The 18,686-nt window shown below is 42.0% G+C and overlaps 1 protein-coding gene across 4 annotated transcripts; it reads left to right on the plus strand.

The window, feature by feature from the left end:
- The first annotated feature begins 774 nt into the window (after positions 1-774).
- LOC128234291 (uncharacterized protein DDB_G0274171-like) lies at positions 775-13,937 on the plus strand. 4 transcript variants are annotated; one of them, XR_008260924.1, is made up of 5 exons: positions 775-2,430; positions 2,698-2,891; positions 3,062-3,281; positions 3,484-3,516; positions 13,534-13,639. XR_008260924.1 is itself a non-coding variant. In XM_052948455.1 (4 exons), the coding sequence occupies exons 1-4, from the start codon at positions 954-956 to the stop codon at positions 13,677-13,679; spliced, it is 1,812 nt and encodes a 603-aa protein (XP_052804415.1). In that variant the 5' UTR covers positions 789-953; the 3' UTR covers positions 13,680-13,937. The 4 variants fall into 4 exon arrangements, 1 of the variants encoding a protein (XP_052804415.1); XR_008260923.1 differs by lacking the exon at positions 2,698-2,891 and having other exon boundaries at positions 781-2,430; positions 3,062-3,248; positions 13,534-13,641; XR_008260922.1 differs by lacking the exon at positions 2,698-2,891 and having other exon boundaries at positions 782-2,430.
- Positions 13,938-18,686: the final 4,749 nt, after the last annotated feature.

Consider the following 18,686-nt stretch of genomic DNA (forward strand, 5'->3'; position numbering starts at 1 on the left):
AGCTGCACTCTCACAGATTTATCGTTTTAACAACATTTCTATTGTTTTTGTCTTAGATAACCTACATTATCAATCAATAAAATTGTAGATAGGCAATCATAAAGTACTAAGCTTATTCATTAACAATTTCAACGTTCGCGGGAGTTTAACGGTCCGCCTACTGCCACTCATTCGATACACACTCCCTTGGCCTGATTTATCGTTGACAATGTCAGTCCAAGAAGTTGTATTCTAAGTCAGTTAAATGAGCTGAAGTAAAACTTTAATTATTTAGGAAGGTTCGTTCGCTTCGCTCACTCCGCCCATTCTTAATCATAAATATTTTATCTCATGTCATCTTACAATTACTTTATATTGATTCCAATCAACATGTTTCCTAGTCCATTGCAACGTGTTTCCCACTGTATATCCAATGACGATCATTGAATACCGTTGAAACGCTGGAAGCCATTCAACCATGCTGCCAATCATCAGTCTTAATATTTTATCCATTCAAATGTCTTTTTTCAACATTGTTCGTGTTGTTTGAATCCTAGTCGCCAGTTTTATTTGATGGATGCATGTAAAACACATTTGTGGTTTACTAGAGTTATAAAAACATCGTTATACTAATGGTAACACGGAATACGTCTTTAATGCAAGAGGTCTAGACCATGTGCAAGTGTGTTTACACTTTACACCCATGCCTTCGTTTTAATTTAATTAATTATGTGCATCTGTTATATTTCGTTTTTTTTATATTTAAATGAAAATGCAGTCTGATGACGTTCGATTACGTCAACGCAAAGAGACATGCTCTTTCAGCGCGTGTTATAATTGTATTACGTAAAGGAAATATAAAATTTTGCTGTTGAACGTTATTTGTAATTGACAATTATTGCCACTATAATAAGCCTCTAGACGTCGCATAAACATTCGTTATCACTTAATTAAGCAGAATCGTGCAATTAAAAATGAAAGTGAGGACTTTAATAGTTGTGTTCGTTATTGTAACGTTATCCCTATATATTACCGTCCAGGGACAAGGACGAGGCAAAGCGAAGGGGCGGGGCAAACAAAAAGGTCGTAGAGGCCGAAAACTGGGCCGGCTTCGGGGAGGCAAAGGAGGGCGGGGCAAAGGCTTGCGCGGTAAACTTCTAAAGGTTGGTGGCGGTCCGGCGTTTGAAAGGCCGGGTCAAGACATGTGTGCGCTGGTGGACTGTATACAAGTTGGATCCATTTGTTCCGACGGATCCAAGCCAATTCAGAAGCCAGACGATTGCTGTCTCAGCTGCCCAGCCGATAAAAAGAAAGGTGCTGGTCGGAAGGGCGGGCGGAAACGAGGCCGAGGGAAGGGTTTGGGTCGGCGAGGCAAAGTAGGCCGCGGTCGTCCTTTTAAAGTAGGACGCGGTGGACCTCCCAAAGGCATTGGCGGCCCGAAGGTCGGAGGGCAGAGCCCCGTTCAGCCAGAATGCAGCTATCATTACTGTCCAAAACTGCCTTGCCCGCCCAACAACCAGATAAAAGCACCGGGCGAGTGTTGTTTCCAGTGTCAAGACATGTGTGCGCTAGTTGACTGTGCACAACATAGGCTCATTTGCTCCGGCGGATCCAAGCCAATTCGAAAGCCAGGCGACTGCTGTCTCAGCTGTCCACAAGGGGAAGAGGATTGTTCCCTGTTAAAGTGTGGCATTCCGAAATGCCCCGGAAACACCAAGCCAATAACCCTTCCAGGGAATTGCTGCCCGAGCTGTCCGCCGGATCATTGTTCCAATATATCCTGCATGCAAGTACTTGACTGTCCGGAAAACGCAAAGCCTTCGGTGAAACCCGGAGATTGCTGCCCGAGTTGCCCGCCTGACCCGTGTGCTGGAATCATGACATTGTGTCCAACGATTCCATTAAAATGTCCGGGTAACTTGGATCCCATCATAAATCCCGAAGAATGCTGTAAAAGCTGCCCACCGGATACATGTGAAGGACGAATTTGTCCACTACTAAGCTGTCCTGGTGGCGCAGACCCAGTGAAAAAGCCAGGCGACTGCTGTTCCTCTTGCCTAGCTGACCCGTGCGTGAACGTTCCTTGTGAATGGCCACTCTGCGGACCGGGCTTGGCACCCGCACGAAAACCAGGAGAATGCTGCCCTACCTGCCCGCCTGATCCCTGCGCGGGGGTTGCCTGTCCACTCCAGCCGCCTTGCCCGGGCGGTGCAAAGAGGGTGATGAAGCCAGGGGAATGCTGTGAAACATGTCCGCCGGATCCATGCGCGAGAGTTGCTTGCCCCGTAATGGAACCATGTGCTGTTGGCACGATGCCGGTGACAAAGGTCGGAGACTGCTGTCCCAGCTGCCCGGATGACTGTTCGGGCACCACGTGCCCTCAACGGACCGACTGCCCCGGAGGCGTGACTCCGACTATGAAACCTGGCCAGTGTTGCCCTTCATGTCCGGGTAAGGAGACATTTCATGATGAAAATAAGGATAATAATAATGTCTTTCAAGGCACAGAAGCCAAACGTTTTCCTGACACAATAACAATAAGGTAGATATTTATTGTCCGCCACAGCTGTCTTATGTTGTGATATCTTATATTAGTCTTAGAGACATTTTGTTTTAATCATCATACATGGAATGACTTAATGACTTATTGTTGTGTGTAACTATTATTTTATCATGTCTTAAATCGGGCAAAGTATTTTTTTTTTTTTGGTATGAAAGTTCATCGCTTCAAAGAGGCCAATCAGAACCGTGTATCTCATGCACTATATCAAGTTCGGTTATTGGCGTACACAGCTTTATCGATGTATTCCCTGGGCCGTGACGTCATACTGAATGATATACTTACCTGAGTTTAAATGATAAAATGTAATCTGTAAAAGTTGTGTAGACGGTGAAAGTTAACGTATTACAAGGTAAACGAACATATATATTTGGTCGCTATTGCTCCACTGAAAAAAAAAATCCGTGTAATTTGTAAAAATCCGTGTAATTTGTAATACATGAATTGCAGCCTATACTTAACTCTTAAACTAAGTCATTCTCAATACTGTTATAAATTATAATGCTTATATTCCACGGACAGACGCGCCCGGCAAGCCCGGTAATTGCCCGGCGATGCTCCCCGACGTGATGATCAGCTGTGTTATGACCGGCGACCTCTGTCTGAATGATGCCGAATGTCCCGACGACGAGAAGTGCTGTAACGACGGTTGTGGACGCTCCTGTCAGCCGCCTGACGGTATGTAACGGCTCCTGTCAGCCGCCTGACGGTATGTAACGGCTCCTGTCAGCCAAACCAGACGGTATGTAACGGCCGATTTCGGGGGGTTACCAGAACTTTGCTTTTCTTTTAAGAGAACGATAATTGACAAATTGATTTTTTTTTGTTCATTCTTAAACGAGATGTCTACGATGCAGTTATAAATCAACACAAAAATACCCATATGTATGAATGTATGAACATCATCTGACTGACCAATCCAACGTGTTTCCTTTTATTTTCAGGCTGCAGTGAAAATGGAATATCTTTTAATGAAGGTAAGGTTTATATAAAACAAATGTAAACATGCGTAACAACGAAACAACGAATTTGATTTTCTTCTTACCTAATTGTGTTTACTTCTTCTTTTGACAATTACATTAGATCTACTTTTGAATTTAAAGATTATCTTTTGTTCATGGAATGACAGTATTTCTCAAATTCGCCATTCAATTCTGATTTACCAAATGAAATGTAGGCAGATTAGGAAATATAACCCATCACATTGGATAAAATATAATTTCGAACACAAAGGTTATTTTATAGCTGGTTTGTCATATTAATTAATGAAACTGCAAAGACGCTATTTATAGCTGGTGCTACAAAACACAGCCAGGTAAACTGGATGATTTCAAACAGAGATGATCAACACCATCGTCTATTACATCGTAATTGATCAACGTTTTGCATAGTTAATTCAAAGAAATGATTTCCGGTTGAAACATCAAAACACTGACTGCATCTCATTAAAATCAGACTCTGGTTGACCAAGTGATTCAAATCTGCTTCACAAACGTTACACGGGGTCACTGTTGAGCAAAAAATTGATACAATAACCACTAACGTTACACGGGGGACAATGTAGACCAAAACATCGATACAATAACCACTAACGTAACACATGGACACTGTAGAGCAACACATCGACACAATTACCACTAACTTTACACGGGGACACTGAAGAGCAACACATCGACACAATAACCACTAACATTACACGGGGTCACTGTAGAGCAACACATCGACACAATAACCACTAACGTTACACGGGGTCACTGTAGAGCAAACCATCGACACAATAACCATTAACATTACACGGGGACACTGTAGAGCAAAACATCGACACAATAACCACTAACGTTACACGGGGACACTGTAGAGCAAAACATCGAAACAATAACCACTAACGTTACACGGGGACACTGTAGAGAACGACATCAATACAATAACCACTAACGTTACACGGGGACACTGTAGAGAAAGACATCAATACAATAACCACTAACGTTACACGGGGACACTGTAGAGAAAGACATCAATACAATAACCACTAACGTTACACCGGGTCACTGTAGAGAAAGACATCAATACAATAACCACGTTAACATAAATACAATAACCACTAACGTTTCACGGGGACACTGTAGAGCAAGACATCGATACAATAACCACTAACGATACACAGGGGGACACTGTAGAGCAAAACATCGATACAATCACCACTAACGTTACAAGGGGACACTGTAGAGCAAGACAGCGGTACAATAACCACTAACTCTACACGGGGGACACTGTAGAGCAAGACATCGCCACGATAATTACTAACGTTACACAGGGAAACTGTAGAGCAAGACATCGACACGACAATTACTAACGTTACACGTGGACACCGTAGAGCAAAACATCGACAAGATAATTACTAACGTTACACGAGGACACAGTTGACATCGATACAATAACCACTAACGTTACACGGGGACACTGTAAAGCAAAACATCGACACGATAACCACTAACGTTACACGGGGTCACTGCAGAGTATCACATCGATACAATAACCACTAACGTTACACGGGGTCACTGTAGAGCAAAACATCGATACCATCACCACTAACGTTACACGGGGACACTGTAGAGCAAAACATTGATACGATAACCACTAACGTTAACCGCGGACACTGTAGAGCAAAACATCGATGCAATAGGCACAAACGTTACACGGGGACACTGTAGAGGAAACCATCGACACAAAAACCACTAACGTTACAAGAGGAAAATGTAGATAAAACATCGATACAATAGCCCCAAATGTTACACGAGGTCACTGTAGAGCAAAACATCGATACGATAACCACTAAAGTAACACGGGGGCACTGTAGAGCAAGACATCGATACAATAACCACTAACGTTACACGGAGATACAGTTTAGCAAAACATAGACACGATAATCACTAAAATTACACGGGGACACAAAAGAGCAAAACATCGATACAATAGCCACTAACGTTACACGGGGTCACTGCAGAGTAAACATCGATACAAAAGCCCCTAACGTTACACGGGGTCACGCGGGGACACTGTAGAGCAAAACATCCATACAATAGCCACTAACATTACACGGGGACAGTGTAGACCAAGACATCGATACAATAACCACTAACGTTACACGGGGGACACTGTAGAGCAAAACATCGACACGATAATCACTAACGTTACACGGGGTCACAGTAGAGCAAAACATCGACACGATAACCACTAACGTTACACGGGGTCACAGTAGAGCAAAACATCGATACAATAACCACTAACGTTACAAGAGGAAAATGTAGATAAAACATCGATACAATAGCCACTAACGTTACACGTGGACAAAGTAGAGCAAAACATCGACACGATAACCACTAACGTTACACGGGGACACTTTAGAGAAAGACATCGATACAATAACCACTAACGTTACACGGGGACACAGTAGAGCAAAACATCGATAGAATAACCACTAACGTTACACAGGGTCACTATAGAGCAACACATCGATACAATAACCACTTACGTTACACGGGGACATTGTAGAGCAAAACATCGATACAATAACCACGTACGTTACAAGGGGACACTGTAGAGCAAGTCATCGACACGATAATTACTAACGTTACTCGGGGACACTGTTGAGCAAAACATCGAGAGGATAATTACTAACGTTACACGGGGACAATGTTGAGCAAAACTCGATACAATAACCACTAACGTTACAAGGGGACACTGTAGAGCAAAACATTGATACAATAGCCACTTACATGGGGACACTGTTGAGAAACATCGATACAATAACAACTAACGTTACACCGGGAAAATGTAGATAACAAAAATCGATACAATAGCCATTAACGTTACACGGGGACACTGTAGAGCAAGATATCGATACAATAGCCACTTACGTTACACGGGGATAGAGTATAGCAAAACATCGACACGATAACCACTTAAATTACACGAGGACACAGAATAGCAAAACATCGATGCAACAGCAACTAACGTTACACGGGGTCACTGCAGAGTAACACATCGATACAATAGCCACTTACGTTACACGGGGTCACTGTAGAGCAAAACATCAATACAATAACAACTAACGTTACACGGAGTCACTGTAGAGCAAGACATCGACACGATAACCACTAACGTTACACGGGGACTCCGTAGAGCAAGACATCGATACAATAGCCACTAACGTTACACGTGGACACTGTAGAGCAAAACATCAATACACTAACCACTAACGTTACACGGGGGACACGTTGGGCAAAACATCGACATGATAATCTCTAACGTTACATGGGGTCACAGTAGAGCAAAACATCGACACGATAACCACTAACTTTACACAGGGAAAATGTAGATAAAAACAACAATACAATAGCCACTAACGTTACACGGGGTCACTAAAGAGCAAAGCATCGACACGATAACCACTAACGTTACACAGGGACACTGTAGAGCAAGACATCGATACAACAAACCACTAACGTTACACGGGGGCACTGTAGAGCAACACATCGATACAATAACCACTAACGTAACACGATGACACTGTAGAGCAACACATCGATACAATAACCACTAACGTTACACGGGGACACAGTAGAGCAAAACATCGATACAATGACCACTAACGTTACACATTGTCACTGTAGAGCAATACATCGATACAATAACCACTAACGTTACACGGGGACACTGTAGAGCAAGACATCGATACAATAACCACTAACGTTACACGGGGACACGGTAGAGCAAAACATCGATACAATAACCACTAACGTTACACGGGGACATTGTAGTGCAAGACATAGACACGATAATTAATTACTTTACACGGGGACACTGTTGAGGAAAACATCGACAGGATAATTAATAACGTTACACGGGGACACTGTTGAGCAAATCATCGATACAATAACCACTTACGTTACACGGGGACACTGTAGAGCAAAACATTGATACAATAGCCACTTACACGGGAACACAGAAAAACAAAACATCGATGCAATAGCCACTAACGTTACACGGGGTCACTGCAGAGTAAAACATCGATACAATAGCCACCAACATTACACAGGGACACTGCAGAGCAAAACACCGATGCAATAGGCACTAACGTTACATGGGGTCACTGCAGAGTAAAACATCGATGCAATAGCCACTAACATTACACTATGACACAAAACAGCAAAACATCGATACAATAGCCACTAACGTTACACGGGGTCACTGCAGAGTAAAACATCGATTCAATAGCCACTAACGTTACACGGGGTCACTGTAGAGCAAAACATCGATACAATAACAACTAACGTTACACGGGGTCACTGTAGAGCAAGACATCGACACGATAACCACTAACGTTACACGGGGACACAGTAGAGCAAGATATCGATATAATAACCACTAACGTTACACGGGGACACTGTAGAGCAAGTCATTGATACACTAACCACTTACGTTACACGGGGGACACGTAGAGCAAAACATCGACACGATAATCTCTAACGTTACACGGGGTCACTGTAGAGCAAAACATCGACACGATAACCACTAACTTTACACGGGGAAAATGTAGATAAAAACAACAATACAATAGCCACTAACGTTACACGGGGTCACCATAGAGCAAAACATCGACACGATAACCACTAACGTTACACAAGGACATTGTAGAGCAATACATCGATACAATAACCACTAACGTTACACGGGGACACTGTAGAGCAACACATCGATACAATAACCACTAACGTTACACCGGGTCATTGTAGAGCAATACATCGATACAATAACCACTAACGTTACACGGGGACACAGTAGAGCAAAACATCGATACGATAACCACTAACGTTACACAGGGTCACTGTAGAGCAAGACATCGATACAATAACCACTAACGTTTCACGGGGACACTGTAGAGCAAGACATCGATACAATAACCACTAACGATACACGGGGACACTGTAGAGCAAAACATCGATACAATCACCACTAACGTTACACGGGGACATTGTAGACCAAGACATCGGCACGATAATAACTAACTTTACACGGGTACACTGTTGAGCAAAACATCGACAGGATAATTAATACCGTTACACGGGGATACTGTTGAGCAAAACTTCCTCACAAAGTCCACTAACGTTACACGGGGACACTGTAGAACATAACATCGACACAATAATCACTAACGTTACACGGGGAAACTGTTGAGCAAAACATCGACACAAAAAACATTAACGTTACACGTGGCCACTGTAAAGCGAGATATTGATACAATAACCACTAACGTTACACGGGGACACTGTTGAGCAAAACATCGATACGATAACCACTAACGTTACACAGGGTCACTGTAGAGCAAGACATCGGTACAGTAACTACTAACGTTACAAGGGGTCACTGTAGAGCAAAACATCGACATGATTATCACTAACGTTACACGGGGACGCTGTAGAGCAAAACATCGATACGATAACCACTAACGTTTAAAGGGGAAACTGTAGAGCCAGACATCGACACGATAACAACTAACGTTACACTGGGACACTGTAGAGCAAGACATCGATACAATAACCACTAACGTTACACGGAGACACTGTAGAGCAAAACATCGATACGATAACCACTAACGTTACACGGGGTCACTGTAGAGCAAAACATCGATACAATAACCACTAACGTTACACGGGGACACTGTATAGCAAAACATCGATACAATAACCACTAACGTTACACGGGGACACTGTAGAGCAAAACATCGATACAATAACCACTAACGTTACACGGGGACACTGTAGAGCAAAACATCGATACGATAACCACTAAAGTTACACAGGGTTACTGTAGGGCAACACATCGATACAATAACCACTAACGTTACACGGGGACACTGAAGAGCAAAACATCGATACGATAACCACTAACGTTACACAGGGAAACTGTAAAGCAACACATGGATACAATAACCACTAACGTTACACGGGGACACTGTAGAGCAAGACATCGATACAATAACCACTAACGTTACACGGGGACACTGTAGAGCAAAACATCGATACAATAACCACTAACGTTACACGGGGTCACTGTAGAGTAAAACATCGATACAATAGCCACTAACGTTACACGGGGTCACTGTAGAGCAAAGCATCGATACAATACCAACTAACGTTACACGGGGTCACTGTAGAGCAAGATATCGACACGATAACCACTAACGTTACACGGGGACTCTGAAGAGCAAGACATCGATACACTAACCACTTACGTTACACGGGGTCACAGTAGAGCAAAACATCGACACGATAACCACTAACTTTACGCGGGGAAAATGTAGATAAAAACAACAATACAATAGCCACTAACGTTACACGGGGTCACTATAGAGTAACACATCGTCACGATAACCACTAACGTTACACAGGGACTCTGTAGAGCAAGACATCGATACAATAACCACTAACGTTACACGGGGGCACTGTAGAGCAACACATCGATAAAATAACCACTAACGTTACACCGGGTCACTGTAGAGCAACACATCGATACAAAAACCACTAACGTTACACTGGGACACAGAAGAGCAAAACATCGATACGATAACCACTAACGTTACACGGGGACACTGTAGAGCAATACATCGATACAATAACCACTAACGTTAAACGGGGACACTGTAGAGCAAAACATTGATACAATAGCCACTTACACGGGGACACTGTAAAGAAACATCAATACAATAGCCACTAACGGTACACGGGGACACTGTAGACCAAAACATCGACACAATAACGACTAACGTAACACGGGGACACTGTATAGCAAAACATCGACACAAAACCATTATCGTTACACGGGGGCACTGTAAAGAAAGACATTGATACAATAACCACTAACGTTACACGGGGTCACTGGAGAGCTAAACATCGATACGAGAACCACTAACGTTACACAGTGTCACTGTTGAGCATGACATCGGTACCATAACCACTAACGTTACACGTGGTCACTGTAGAGCAAAACATCGACTTGATAATCACTAACGTGACACGGGGTCACTGTAGAGCAAAACATCGACACGATAACCACTAACGTTACACGGGGACGCTGTAGAGGAAGACATCGATACAATAACCACTAACGTTACACGGGGGCTCTGTAGAGCAACACATCGATACAATAACCAATTAAATTACACGGGGACACAGAATAGCAAAACATCGATGCAATAGCCACTAACGTTATACGGGGTCACTGCAGAGTAAAACATCGATACAATAGCCACTAACGTTACACGGGGTCACTGCAGAGTAAAACATCGATACAATAGCCACTAACGTTACACGGGGACACTGTAGAGCAAAACATCGATACAATAACCACTAACGTTACACGGGGACATTGTGGAGCAAGACATCGACACGATAATAACTAACTTTACACGAGGACACTGTTGAGCAAAACATCGACAGGATAGTTAATAACGTTACACGGGGACACTCTTGAGCAAAACTTCGACACAAAAACCACTAACGTTACACGGGGACACTGTAGAGCAAATCTTCGACACAATAATCACTTACGTTACACGGGGACACGGTAGAGCAAAACATCGATATAAAAACCATTAACGTTACACGGGGCCACTGTAAAGCAAGACATTGATGCAATAACCACTAACGTTACACGGGGACACAGTAGAGCAAAACATCGATACGATAACCACTAACGTTACACAGGGTCACTGTAGAGCAAAACATCGATACGATAACCACTAACGTTACACGGGGACACTGTAAAGGAATACATCGACACGATTACCACTAACGTTACACGGCGACACTGTAGAGCAAGACATCGATACAATAACCACTAACGTTACACGGAGACACAGTAGAGCAAAACATCGATACGATGACCACTAACGTTACACAGGGTCACTGTAGTGCAACACATCGATACAATAACCACTAACGTTACACGCGGACACTGTAGAGCAAAACATCGATACAATAACCACTAAAGTTACACGGGGACACTGTAGAGCAAAACATCGATACAATAACAACTAACGTTACACGGGGACTCTGTAGAGCAAGACATCGACACGATAATTACTAACGTTACACGGGACACTATTGAACAAAACATCGACACGATAATTACTAACGTTACACGAGGACACTGTTGAGCAAAACATCGACAGGATAATTACTAACGTTACACGGGGACACTCTAGAGCAAAGCATTGATATAATAGCCACTTACACGGGAACACTGCAGAGCAAGACATCGATACAATAACCACTAACGTTAAACGGGGAAACAGTATAGCAAAACATCGGTACAATAACCACTAACGTTACACGGTGAAAATGTAGATAAAAACATCGATACAATAGCCACTAACGTTACACGGGGACACTGTAGAGCAAAACATCGATACAATAACCACTAACGTTACACGGGGACACTGTAGACCAAAACATCGACACGATAACCAACAACGTTACACGGGGACACTGTAGAGCAAAACATCGATACGATAACACTAACGTTACACGGGGTCACTGTAGAGCAAAACATCGATACAATAACCACTAACGTTATACGGGGACACTGTAGAGCAAGTCATCGATACAATAACCACTAACGTTACACGGGGATACAGTAGAGAAATACATCAATACAATAACCACTTACGTTACACGGGGACACTGTAGAGCAAGACATCGATACAAAAACCACTAACGTTACATGGGGATACAGTAGAGAAATACATCAATACAATAACCACTTGCGTTACACGCGGTCACAGTAGAACAAAACATCGACACGGTAACCACTAACGTTACACGGGGTCACTGTAGAGCAAGACATTGGCACGATAACCACTAACGTTACACGGGGACACTGTAGAGCAAAACATCGATACAATAACCACTAACGTTACACGGGGACACTGTAGAGGAAAACATCGATACAATAACCACTAACGTTACACGGGGTCACTGTAGAGCAAGACATCGATACAATAACCACTAACGTTACACGGGGACACTGTAGAGCAAAACATCGATACAATTACCACTAACGTTACACGGGGACACTGTAGAGAAAATCATCGATACAATAACCACTAACGTTACACGGGGACACTGTGGAGCAAGACATCGATACAAAAACCACTAACGTTATTTTGGGACACTGTAGAGCAAAACATCGACACGATAATTACTAACGTTAAACGGGGATACTGTAGAGCAAGTCATCGATACAAAAACCACTAACGTTACACGGGGACACTGTAGAGCAAGGCATCGATACAAAAACCACTAACGTTAAACGGGGACACTGCAGAGCCAAACAGCGATACAGTAACCACTAACGTTACACGGGGTCACTGTAGAGCAAAACATCGACACGATAACCACTAACGTTACACGGGGACACTGTAGAGCAAGACATCGATACAATAACCACTAACGTTACACGGGGACACTGTGGAGCCAAACATCGATACAATAACGTATACATAAAGGTATGGCCTTTTGGTTGAATGGAAGAAAACATCCATGTCTTTTCATTGATAGTCAAGATAAAGTCTCTCTGATTATAGTAAAACAAATGAGCCATAATCGAACGTGACCTTTATAAGATTAAACCACATTAACGTAGATTAGGCTCAATGTTTGTCACACATCTGATCGTGTAGGCTGGCATGATCCATGATAACTTTGCTTTTTTGTGTGCACCAATGACACTACTTGGTGTTTGCAGTTTTGTTTGGGTCAATGACAGTCGAGGATTTTCAAATCTTCAGAAAATAGAGCTGGTTACCTCGGCCCTCTCTATTTTCTATAAATGGTCACAATTGAACTCTTACATATAAAATAAGAGCTTTTTTAAAATTGCAAATAATCTGTTCACCGTACAATCATTTAATTGTACTGTATCCTTTATTACAGGGGATGAAATGCCCAGCAATGACGACTGTAATAGTTGCTACTGTAACCTGGGCAGGAAAGAGTGTGCGGTCCAATCTTGCCCAGCCCCAAGTTGCGCTGTGCCCGTTAAACAGCCCGGTGATTGCTGCCCGATTTGCGCGCCCTGAGCACGAACGTACACTAGATCGAGTATACAACAACTGCAGGGAATAGTTATTTAGTTCAAAATCGTTCAAAACTCCTTATTTGCTATGCAAATGCTTATTAAAATGCATTGTATGAAATGTGGTCTACTACTAATTGGCGAAGTGCATTGTGTTGGCCTGTTAGTGTTGTGCCCTTTTCCACTTCACCAGATGCCGTCTTTACCTATAACCATTATATGGTTTAACATTAAATAAAGTCAGTGGTGTCCAGCCATTCAACGTGTTTTTTTACTTGCATTTTGTAAAGAAATGTTTTTAAATGTTTTACTATTTTTTGCAAATAAGCTTATCAAAACGTTCCCGTCTATCAGTTAAAGACATCACGATCGCAATGACATTTTGCACCGGAGGGACGGCCATTTTGTATTACACCAACAACGGCTTTGAATAGTCAGTTTCAACTCTTTAAAGAGTTTCGTTTATCAACCTGATTGTCTAGCGAACGTACTGTTTAATGTCGCTGGAAGTGTAGCCAATGTAAACTCTGCATGAATGGTTTGTGTGGTAAAAGTCCGCGTCTTCGGTAGTAAGCTCCGCGTGGTACGTTAACGTATACGCGACACCGCAGTCGGTTCCCTGACGTGTGTAGTCGATTGGTAGGTGTGTGTAGTCGATTGGCAGGCTATGGATGTTGCATTTGATTCGAAATTACTTGGTGAAATTGGTGAAATGGGCGGAGTTGAACACACGATCGTTCAATGTTATTGTTTTGTTGTTGTTTTTAACTTTGAAATGCGAAGTTCATTTGTAAACAGTAGTACCATGAGTTCTCATATATCTCTGAGGAGACGATGATTTGAATGAACAACGACCAACCTCTATTATGACTGGACTACATATTGCCCTGAAAAATAGTTTTTTTTATTATTATTTTCTTGATTGTTAAACAAACACCATTTGTGGTTAAACAAATACCTCGTGTTGTTTAATATAATGCCAGTCAACGGTTTGGTACAACTGGTCAACTTCTACATTCGTACTACTATACACATAATGTATGATTGTAACAGCTGTGTGAAGTTAGCTAAACATACGACATTGGACATTGGACATTCAAGATCGAATGTTGTGCTGGCACGACATTGGACATTCAAAATTGAAAGTCGTGCTGGCACGACATTGGACATTCAAAAATGAAGGTCGTGCCAGCACGTCATTGGACATTGGGATTTCAAAAATGAATGTCGTGCTGGCACGACATTGGACATTGAAAAATGAATGCCGTGCCAGCACGACATTGGACATTGGGATTTCAAAAATGAATGTCGTGCTAGCACGACATTGGACATTCGAAAGTGAAAGTCGTGCTAGCACGACATTGGACATTCAAAATGAATGTTGTGCTGGCACGACATTGGACATTCAAAATCGAATGTCGTGCTAGCACGACATTGGGCATTCAAAATCGAATGTCGTGCCAGCACGACATTGGACATTCAAAAGTGAAAGTCGTGCTAGCACGACATTAGACATTCAAAAATGAATGTCGCGCCAGCACGACATTGGACACTGGACATTGGGATTTCAATAATGAATGTCGTGCTAGCACGACATTGGACATAAGGATTTCAAAAATGAATGTCGTGCTAGCACGACATTGGACATTCAAAATCGAATGTTGTGCTGGCACGACATTGGACATTGGACATTCAAAACTAAAAGTCGTGCTGGCACGACATTGGACATTGGACATTCAAAAATGAATGTCGTGCCAGCACGACATTAGACATTGGGATTTCAAAAATGATTTAAATCGAATGTTGTGCTGGAACGACATCGAACATTGGACATTCAAAATTGAAAGTCGTGCTGGACATTCGACAGTCATAAATGAAGGTCGTGCCAGCACGACATTGGACTTTCAAAAATGAAAGTCGTGCTGGCACATTCAAATTAATGTATGACATGTTTTATGAATGAATGTTTTCTACCGACTTTTAATTAATTCGGATGGCATGCAATTTTCGGAATTAATTTTTTTGAGATATTGTCTTAAAATTATTTTAAAAGGGTTAGAGATCACAAAAGCAATGACCCATTATAAATTTATAAATACCAAGAGAGCATTGTCATTACGATTCCATAGCAATATTTGAAACTTAAGCATGATTCAGATATAAATGATGTCACATATGCAGAGAAAGATTCAAATGAAAATACTTATGAATGGTCGTGGATTATATGTAGACAAACAGTGATAATGCTTTCGAAATGGCATACTTTTAATAGGCTTAAGTGTTTACAAACCACTGCTACACATCCAGTACCATTTATAAACGAAGTGAAGATAATTATATTCACAGTATATGATGACATATGGAAAATATACACATGCATTGATGATTCAAAAAAATATAAATGTAATCGTTCCTACATCTACTTTATCTGGTTTTACGTATTATAACACGAAATATTGTCAATGAGCCGATTAAGTAACCTATTACTGCCTGTCGACTTATTTTTTATCGACTCAATTAGTCACAACATTCGATTTTGAATGTCCAATGTCTACTGTCGTGCCAGCAAAAAATTCGATTTTGAATGGCCAATGTCCAATGTCGTGCCAGCACAACATTCACTTTTGAATGTCCAATGTCGTGCCAGCACAGCATTCACTTTTGAATGTCCAATGTCGTGCCAGCACAACATTCGATTTTGAATGTCCAATGTCGTGCTAGCACGACATTCATTTTTGAAATTCCAATGTCCAATGTCGTGCTGGCACGACTTTCACTTTTGAATGTCCAATGTCCAATGTTGTGCCAGCACGACTTTCAGTTTTGAATGTCCAATGTCCAATGTCGTGCTGGCACGACTTTCAGTTTTGAATGTCCAATGTCCAATGTCCTGCTAGCACGACTTTCACTTTTGAATGTCCAATGTCAAATGTCGTGCCAGCACAACATTCGATTTTGAATGTCTAATGTCTAATGTCGTGCCAGCAAAAAATTCGATTTTGAATGGCCAATGTCCAATGTCGTGCCAGCACAACATTCACTTTTGAATGTCCAATGTCCTATGTCGTGCCAGCACAACATTCGATTTTGAATGTCGAATGTCCAATGTCGTGCTAGCACGACATTCATTTTTGAAATTCCAATGTCCAATGTCGTGCTGGCACGACATTCATTTTTGAATGTCCAATGTCCATTGTCGTGCTAGCACGACTTTCACTTTTGAATGTCCAATGTCCAATGTTGTGCCAGCACAACATTCATTTTTGAATGTCCAATGTCCATTGTCGTGCTAGCACGACTTTCACTTTTGAATGTCCAATGTCCAATGTTGTGCCAGCACAACATTCGATTTTGAATGTCCAATGCCCAATGTCGTGCTAGCACGACTTTCACTTTTGAATATCCAATGTCCAATGTCGTGCCAGCACAACATTCGATTTTGAATGTCCAATGTCGTGCTAGCACGACATTCATTTTTGAAATCCCAATGTCCAATGTCGTGCTGGCACAACATTCATTTTTGAATGTCCAATGTTCAATGTCGTGCTAGCACGACTTTCACGTTTGCTTGTCCAATGTCTAATGTCGTGCCAGCAAAAAGTTCGATTTTGAATGTCCAATGTCCAATGTCGTGCTAGCACGACATTCATTTTTGAAATCCCAATGTCCAATGTCGTGCTGGCACGACATTCATTTTTGAATGTCAAATGATCAATGTCGTGCCAGCACAACATGTGATTTTGAATGTCCAATGTCGTGCTAGCACGACATTCATTTTTGAAATCCCAATGTCCAATGTCGTGCTGGCACGACATTCATTTTCGAATGTCAAATGTTCAATGGCGTGCCAGCACAACATTCGATTTTGAATGTCCAATGTCGTGCTAGCACGACATTCATTTTTGAAATCCCAATGTCCAATGTCGTGCTGGTACGACATTCATTTTTGAATGTCCAATGTTCAATGTCGTGCTAGCACGACTTTCACGTTTGCATGTCTAATGTCGTGCCAGCAAAAAATTTGATTGTGAATGTCCAATGTCCAATGTCGTGCTAGCACGACATTCATTTTTGAAATCCCAATGTCCAATGTCGTGCTGGCACGACATTTATTTTTGAATGTCCAATGTTCAATGTTGTGCTAGCACGACTTTCACGTTTGCATGTCCAATGTCTAATGTCGTGCCAGCAAAAAATTCGATTTTGAATGTCCAATGTCGTGGCAGCACGACATTCGATTTTAAATGTCCAATTTCCAATGTCGTGCTAGCACGACATTCATTTTTGAAATTCCGATGTCCAATGTCGTGCTGGCATGACATTCATTTTTGAATGTCCAATGTCGTGCTAACACGACTTTCACTTTTGAAATCCCAATGTCCAATGTTGTGCTGGCATGACATTCTATTTTGAATGTCCAATGTCGTGCTAGCACGACATTCGATTTTAAATGTCCAATGTCGTGCCAGCACAACATTCAATTTTGAATGTCCAATGTCGTGCTAGCACGACATTCATTTTTGAAATCCAAATGTCCAATGTCGTGCTGGCATTCATTTTTGAATGTCCAATGTCGTGCTAGCACGACTTTTACTTTTGAATGTCCAATGTCCAATGTCGTACTAGCACAACATTCGATTTTGAATGTCCAGTGTCGTGCCAGCACAACATTCGATATTGAATGTCCAATGTCCAATGTCGTGCTAGCACGACATTCGATCTTGAATGTCCAAGGTCGTATGTTAAGCTAACTTCACACAGCTGATTGTAACTATGTTATACTACGCACGTATAAGATGTTCCAAGATATTCATCTCAGTTTTATTCACTTAAATAGAAATATATAAAAAACGCAGTGCCGCAGGGTGGTTGGGACAATTCATGGCAAATATCGGGATTAAAAAAACCCAGATACGCGGGGAACTTCCCCGTGTATGAATTATTTTCCATACGAGTACATGTGCACGCAATCTGTCAGCACATGGAATGGGTCAGCTGAAGAATCATTAAC

The sequence above is a fragment of the Mya arenaria genome, chromosome 5 (genome assembly GCF_026914265.1).
Source record: "Mya arenaria isolate MELC-2E11 chromosome 5, ASM2691426v1".
NCBI classification, from domain to species: domain Eukaryota; kingdom Metazoa; phylum Mollusca; class Bivalvia; order Myida; family Myidae; genus Mya; species Mya arenaria.